This window comes from Gymnoscopelus microlampas (genome assembly GCF_963454915.1).
Source record: "Gymnoscopelus microlampas genome assembly, chromosome: 15".
Classification (NCBI taxonomy): Eukaryota; Metazoa; Chordata; class Actinopteri; order Myctophiformes; family Myctophidae; genus Gymnoscopelus; species Gymnoscopelus microlampas.
Window position 1 is genome coordinate 36,706,727 of NC_139952.1, and position 8,545 is coordinate 36,715,271.

At 42.3% G+C, this 8,545-nt stretch overlaps 1 protein-coding gene across 1 annotated transcript in view; it reads right to left on the reverse strand.

The window, feature by feature from the left end:
- Positions 1-339: 339 nt before the first annotated feature.
- Positions 340-8,545, reverse strand: part of LOC311062088 (protein MTSS 1-like) — a 77,571-nt gene continuing 69,365 nt past the window's right edge. The window contains exons 13-15 of the mRNA XM_084080876.1: positions 8,267-8,434; positions 7,569-7,725; positions 340-6,461 (exon numbers count right to left, since the gene is read on the reverse strand). Coding sequence (XP_083937002.1) covers positions 5,782-6,461; positions 7,569-7,725; positions 8,267-8,434 — 1,005 coding nt within the window. The 3' untranslated portion in view covers positions 340-5,781. The remainder of the gene's footprint in view (positions 6,462-7,568; positions 7,726-8,266; positions 8,435-8,545) is intronic.

Genomic DNA, 8,545 nt, shown 5'->3' on the forward strand with positions numbered 1-8,545 from the left:
TAAAATGACCAAAAAAGCCATTTCACCCGGTCTTTAAGGTGCTACAGGACCAGTCGCTTGAAGATCTTCTCATGACATGCTATCAGAGCAACTGGCCTGTAGTCACCGAGGACAGAGAGGAGTCCCTTCTTGGGTACTGGGACAATGCAGGAGGTTTTCCAGAGTTGAAGCACCCTTCCCTGCCTCAGGAAGAGGTTGAAGAGGTCCTGGAGCGGGGCTACTAGCTGCTCAGCGCACACCATCTGCACTCAGGTGTATTAAGTGAAACAAACACACACATTTACTTCATTAGACACATTTTATGCTACATCTTTATTTTTAGCTGAAACAACGGGTACATAGAAAATAGGAGACGGTCAGATTTCAGGACCTCAACAATAAAGCATACAAGAGTATCAAGTGCCAGAGGTAAAGAAAGAGGTCAGCTCAGTCCAACAACAGGGTTCTATCCTTGTCAGCAAGACTCCTAATAGGCAAGGTATACTGGGGATATATCAGAAGGATCTTAATTACTTCAGACTTGTGTTTGAACACTTTTTAAAATGGGCATACTTCTATAGAAACAAATGTCTCATTTCCCAGTGTAGACATTTGACAGATTTGGTGTGGTCTGTTGAGAAGTTAATACTGTGTTTTCTGTTATTGTCAATTGGTTTTCCTCAAATGCCATTTATACACCATTAACCACTTGAACCCTAGCATACAATTGGGAAAACATTCGGCAAAAATAGTTCATTAACAAGCTCACAATGCGTTGCATTGTGGTGCGTTGTGAGCTTGTAGATCGGCTATTTTCAGAGATTTGGAATAGAGGGAAATAATGAGCAAAGCTAGCATAGACCCCTGGGGTACTCTGCTCAGTGTAATACATAGGGTTTAAGTGGTTCAATTAACACACATTGATACTGGCGATGGAGGTTTCACAGGGCCTTTCACCCTTAGCTGGTACTTCTTGTCTTTGCAGATGTCTTTAATGGCCTGTGTAAGAATGGACCCAGGGTCCATTTTTACAATTTCCAAGTAAATGTTCTTGTGACAGCTCGTAATTTTGATATCACATTGCCCACAATACAATTAGTTTCTTCCTGCTCTATTGCATCTTTAGTGGTCATGATCTTGTATTACAAATCCTTGCCTATACACAAGTCCCTTCATTTGCCCTGCAGTGCAAAAGTAACCAATGTCAGACTGGGACAACTTAGGGGAAGTAAATTGAAGCTAAAGAGTTTCATTTCAAAATGTGATATCCACAATTTGGGGAAGAAATGGGTAATAATAAAATACTTGCTGGGTAGAAAATGAACTACTGAATATGATTTATTAGACATATTAATAACCGTGCTTATAAAATAATATTGGTAAAGAAAGTAAGCATCTGCATTTTTTGAAAATGTTTACAATGAACATTACAGTAGCTATTTTCTTTCTTTACCTAAATGGATACATGGTGTTTTGGAATGAAACCCTGATATAGAGAACAGGAGAGGGGTCAAATCAAGTGTCTGAGGACAACAGCACCGTGAGTCTTTTTTTTTTATCAAACCAAGATTTAAAACATCAAACCTAGATAACCTTCATAACCATTTAGCATACAGAAAATTTGGCAACTCGTCTCAACATCAAAAGCTTTAGTTCAGGAAAAAAATAAACTCAAATCAAAACACACCAACAGCAGCCATTACTTACAGCTCCGGGACAAAATGGCCTCCTACACACACTGGGGTTGAATGAGTGATTTTTGGGTTGAGCTCGCAATCTGGATCAACTGCTTTACCTTCTAAATTAGAATTGGGAGAATCAGTCAAATTGACATTTTAGGCATTTAGCTCATCTACTCATGTAGGGAGACCTGCAATGAAGGTTTCAAAGCCTTGCTCAGGGGACACTGCAACAGGACAAATGGCTGTTAGGCCCGAGCTATATTTAGCGTGTGACACTGATGTGCAACTACTGTAAGTATAAATCACCCGTAACCCCTATAAATCAGGCATTTACGGGTGTTATAGCTGTAACCAGACTAGGCCACATTGCCAAAGTCGTTACATACAGTATTATACCCGTTTATACTGCTGGAAATCACTATAACAACCCCAGTGATTGGATTGGGACCACCCAGACTATTGATAGTATACACACAGAGTCATATCTCCTCGCAGGTTTTGAACATTCAGCGTCATATGCATGTCATCGCATCAGCTACACGCGTGTTCCGAAACCTATGTGTTTGGGAATAAGGGAAGGGGCGGTATAAAACCCGACAGGCTTCAGTCGTCATATACAGGTGTGTCAAACTGCCGGACGCTGAATTAGAATGGATTGTTCCTACTGGTAGAACACATCCTGGGGATCTATGGGGACTCAGAGTCCAGCAGACATTCTACAACACATTGTAGTTTGAAGGAGAAGAGAGGTTCCATTTGGGGGACGTAAATAACTTCAGTACAGTAAACAGTTAATACTAAACCCTTTTAACCGAGTGGGGGAACAAAATATACAAAAAATAAACAACGACATGCATTTATATCAGAGATGCTTAAGGATTTGTGAATTTGAATGTTGAATGCCCGGCAGAGACAGATGGGGGAAGTTGAAACATTTCTCCTACTCAATATTATACCACAAATAAAATGCATAACAATGCATGAAAACCTTTTTTTAAATAGAGGAGAAATGAACCGATAGGATAAAAATAAATACAGTAAGGACTATAATATTAGTAAATGGGAGTTCTAATTGTATTCCAGATCAGCAACCAGGTAACACAAGTCAACTAGTCTTGCTATCCCACATCAACATTACAAGCCATTATCAGTTTGCAAATGTGCTCTTGTTACACATTAAATTCTATGCTTAGAATTTCATACACATACAGTCTGTAGTATAAGTTTTGTGCTTATAACGACACACTGGATCCTGTGTATTCTAGAGCTACTCAGTGATGTACAGTGACTTGAAATAGAGCTCTTCACTTGAACATTACAAGACACATACAGTACAGTACTTAACTACAGTATGTGCTGCAAGCCTCTGTAACATACAGACTTGTATTTGTCATACATACTGTACATTTTGGCTGTCCCGCATCTGCTTGCAAGTAAGCACAAGTTTAGGACTTATTCATAATTTGCACTCCGCTGTACGGTTGGTGTTGTTGCACGCAGAAAGTAGCAGATCTGCAAGCTCACAAGGCATTGCAAATGTAGACCTGCCATCTTCGGCGTGCAACACTGTTGTACGACAGAGCATAAATTAAGCACAAGTTAGAACATTATATGACTAGAAATCATTCCAAACAAATATCATTAGGATGCTGTATACTGTACCTGCTAGATTCTTCAGTTATTTAGGTGTATATTTCAATAGAGATATACCATTTTATTCTCCATTTAATCTAGAATATGATTTACATTCCTAAGTATTGGGACAGTGAACTAAAAATGAACTAATGTTCTGAACGTTGACTTTATAATTTATTAAAAAGTGTAGAGATTGTCAACTTTGGATTTGTGGGTCTTTTTCTGCCTACATGTTCAAACCATGTTGACACAATAACAAAGACATTTGGACTCTTGAATGACACACAAAACAATTTGGTGCCGACTGATGAATGGTCAGTAACTTGCACGACAAAAGACAAGAGTTTTTACTGACTGGAACTGTTTTCACCCAAAAACAGATATGTATGCTTTTGGAAAAAAAGCATTTAGGCCTATCCAAGTTACTGTCCCAACACTTTAGCTTTTGAACTAATGAAATTAGATCTTGATAATAAGGTCCACAGGAACCTACTATATACAGTCTACCATCACTGGACATGCATCACTATGATAGTTCAATACACTAATCCACATTACTCCAATTACTACAGCCAAGTAGTAACAAGTAATCTGTAGCAACAACCACTACCATGGACTAGAAGTATATTTGAAGAGTTTTAGTTGATAATTTTTGGGTGATGTTTTAGCGACATGTCACTGATGGTACAGTGTGATGAGATGGGAGGGAACAAGTCGTTAGGGTACCAGGAAGGCTACAAGCTAAGTGGAATGGAAATCTGAAGAATCACAATGTGTCATCAGAACCAATAGTTAACAGCTAACTACGCTAAAAACTAATGGCTTATATGCTGTAGGCAACACCTGAGGTGGGTTGTTCTATTTCACTCTAACGTTTAGCCAATCATCTTTGCGTATTCACACCAATAGGTGGGTTGATCCATTTCACTCCGTTTATCCAATCATCTTCATGTATTCATACAGATAGGTGGGTCGTTCTATTTCACTCTTAACGTGTAGCCAATGAACTTCATGTACTCACACCGACAGGCAAGTTGATCTCCCAGGTTGAAGGCTTCCTAGTTCCACAACAGAATCCGTGTTCCTCCTTCGTTTACCACTCGTATTGGTACTGTAGGTTACTAGTAGATTATTAAGGTCTGTGTATTCTCTTATTATGCTAATCCAGGAGACACAAGGATTATTATACTGGGGTAAACTCCTTTAGGGCATGCAGGCTTAACTATGTGGTTTTAAATGCCGTAGAAAAAGTATTTTGCTGCTATAGAAAGGGTCACAGGACGCTCTCCCAAACGTTACACGACATAGTAATTAGATACTTCCTAAGTTAATTCTTTCCCCAATCTCCATTTTCCTTCAGTCTCATCTTTTTCATTCTTTCATTGTCCTTGAAACATCCTCTCTTTGAAATACCCTATACTGTATATGTTTTCACAGAAAAAAAGAAGGAAAAAGATTCAGCATAAACTGAACAAAATAAAAAGTTATTTAAGTAAAATTCAGCGCTAAGGCTTTTGGCACCTTTCCTGAAAACGAGAGAATGGGGGATAGAAGGGGTATAAGAGGAGAGCTGTGACAACAAAACATACAAACGCATCAAGATATAAATATGTACATACAAATAAAGATCTTCTGAAAATACTCATTCCTTCTCCTCTGTCCAGCCCCCTCATATCATTTTTCCCCTCATATCTTCCCCACTTTCCTAAACGACACTGAAACATGTAGTCATATTTTGATCTAAACATATCTGCTACAACAATATTCTTGTGCAGGTGTCCGTCCGTTGGCAACAGCGTTTACACGTCAGTCTTGTTCCTTTGCTCGTTCACTCGGCTGAAGTTGCCTTGAAGAACGGAGCAGGGGTCTTAATTTAACCGTAAAGAGGTATTTCACGTTGGGAGCAGAATTTTCATGAATAGTCAACCTCAACCAAGAAAATGCTTCAGCGCTATAAGGCTTGTGGCACCTTTCCTGAAGACGAGAGAATGAGCGGGAGGGTAAAAGAGGAGAGCTGTGACAACAACAAACCGTCATGAATAGTCAACCTCCATTTTCTTGTGAAATCGCTCGGAACCTGGGTCATTTAAAATAACTCAAATAATGTTTTGTAGGATTATTTCTTGGTCCCCATAGAATAGAAGCCAAAAGCAATATGACAGCAGAAACAAATCAGCATGGGCAGCCAGGACAAACAATATCCTTATCTATTTCTATAGAATTTCTTTCTAAAACTACACTGGCATGTTGTGTGCAATAATGTTTTTGTTAGTATTTTTTTACCCCAAAATGAAATACCACTTTAACCATCAATGACAAAATATCCAATCTGACCCCTGATCAGCATCTTGAGTCAACTTCCCTTTTGACCATTTGCAGCTATTTCGTAGTGGCCATTTTGTGTCTGTACTTCTCATTCACTTCAATCCAATTGGCGAATTCACGGCTGATGACGCGGGCGACCCAATGGCACGCGTCACTCATCTCAGTGGATCCTGGGCGCCGACCGGTCGTTGGACGTCGTCTTCTTGAGCTTAACGCCTCGCCGGATGGCCACCAGAACATCCTCCACCTCGCCTCCGCCGCATTCCATCTCCTCCAGCACCTCTGGCAGGGGCTGACGCTCCCACTCTGTCACCCGACCGCCGGGCTGCGGAGGCGGGGTCGGAGGGTCGGAGCTCACCCCACCGCCCTGGAGGCTCTGGAGCAGGCCTCCGTTTTCCCAGGTCGGCGTGGTCGCCTTGGACGAGAATGGCCCCTGCGGCGAAAGCGGGGTCTGGGGGCTGAACGGACTCCGCGCGGGGACTCCCCCGCCGTCGTTTCCCTCGCTCAGCCCCCAGCCCCCGGGGTGCTCGGGCACCGTGGGCGTCTTGACGGGGATCATCGGGGGCTTGATGGGGATGGGGCCCAGGCCGAGGCTCCCCGGGGGCCGGCGGAGGTTGGGCTTGGACGACGGCGTGCGTCGGATGGTGGCCGTGCCCGGAGTCACGATGGCAGAAGGGTTGGAGGGGATGCCCGCAGTGGAGGCGGGCCTCTTGGACTGAAACATGCGTCGGTAGGACTGGCCGATGTCGCTGCCCCTGGGGATGGTGCAGGACTTGTCCAGGTCTGACGGCTGGTCTGTTTCCTGGTCCACTCCCACCGAGAAGTAGTCACAGTCTGACACTGAGAGGGATCATCAAACAAAACGGATAATATTTGAGGTTTATTCCCTCACTGGGAAGTGGCAAAACAATGGCAAAACAGAACACTGGTTCACTGTGTTACTGTACTCACACATTATGGAAAATGCTTGAAATAATATTTAACAATTAAATCATAATAAAGTGAATTGTCGTGACTTATATCTGTTTAGTTATTATCTTGTATGAGGAGTCTGTGTATCAGAAACCAGCTGCTACTAACCTCACACATTGTTGACCAGATTTCTGAGAATAACAGCCACACATAGAGGCTGTTTGTGTCATCTAATACCTCAGAAGTCCTCAGAACAACGTGGTGTGTTTGTGGCTTTGTGTGTGTGTGCGCGTTTGTGTGTGTATTACTTTGTGAAGGTATGGTGTCCCCACCTTTTCTCCCTGTACAGTAGCTATGTGTGTCTTTGTGTATAGTAAATACAAAGCAGTGTGGTGTTCTCTGTGTGTTATGTTGTGAGGGTATGGTGTCTTCATAACAGCATAGTATGGTGCTCTGGGTACCTTGATGTCAGTATTTCTGTCTGGCTGTGTGTGTGTGTGGCTACGAAAATGTTCTGCAGGTCACACTACGTATATAGCGTAACACGGTAGAACACATCACCGGCTATGCCTTTGTGTTATCCTTAACCCATTAAGACCTGGAATTGTGTCAATTTTAGATTTGAGCTAAAAAGCATTATTTTACACTTTGGGCTATTCAAAAATAGCAGATATACAAGCTCATACGAGCTTGTAGATATGCTATTTTTGAAAAATCGTGAAAATGTGTGCAAATCTTTGAATATATACATATTTTTAAGCGAACATTTTGAACTCAAATCTTTGCTTCTGGGGGGTCCCTGGAACAAAATATTTTGATAGGGGTCCGCAGCCAAATACATATCATTTTGGGGGTCCTTGGCATGAAAAAGATTGAGCACCACTGATATAGAAACATACATTTTTCAGAATACTGTTGAGATTTAGGAGACATGTAGAATCGGCTTTAGGTCTCAGGGTTAAGGCAAGCCTTAATGTCTGACTGTACCTTGTGCTGATTACATTTCTGACTAATATAGTATTCAATCAATCAAACCTTGTGAGGGTATGGTGTCTTCAGAGCAGCATGGTGTGGTGCTCTGGGTGCTGTAGCCACTGGAACCCTGCAGAGAGTCTCTACTGGAGCGGTGCATGTCCAGCTGGAGGCCTCTGGCCAACGCCCTCGCCAGCTCCTCATGGGCCTCACAGTCATCCTGCTGGCATGCACGCACACACCACCCCCCCAAACACACACACACACACACACACACACACACACACACACTTACTTTAACCATTTATTTATGTCCACATAAAGGAGAGCATACAAGGACACAAATATATATGCACGCACGCACGCACGCACACACACACACATTAACTGTAAAATAATGCCACATGAACCCTAGCTAACGTCCCTGTTCTCGGGGGTAAATTCACCTAAAGCATAACGTTATGAGCTTGTTGTGAGCTTGTAGTTTGGCTATTTTTGGCTAAGACATTGAGGTACACAGGGAAAAAAGGAGCAAACCGAGTGCAGAGCCCTGGGGGACCCCGGTCAATTAAGTATAATAGTGTTTAAGTGGTTAAATTATTTGATAGGATGAATGAGGCTTAATGCTCCAACTCGTGTTTCAAACAAATGTTCTGTCATTTATGTCAACGTCCACTTTTCTTATCATCATTGTTTTTTTATATCGTCAGTTGTCTAGAGTCGGTCTCAAAGTTGCTGCTGAACACGTCACATGATCTCACCTTGGGTGTTGTTGCAGAGCAGGAGGCTCTCGCTCTCTGTGGCTCCTCTCCCGGTGTTGTGACATCACCGCCCTGGTGGCTGCTAGGATCTGTAGTTTCCTTCCTGTCTTTGCTCCTCCTCAGTGTGTTGACCATGGGCTGGTCATAGGGGCCTGGCTTAGCCCAGTCCTACATTAGTCATACACAAAAGAATAAGTGTTTAATCAAGTCTTACCCCAAGTGATTTATGGAACTGCAGATCACCAATGTTTTGAGCAACCAATAGTAAGGGTTACAAAA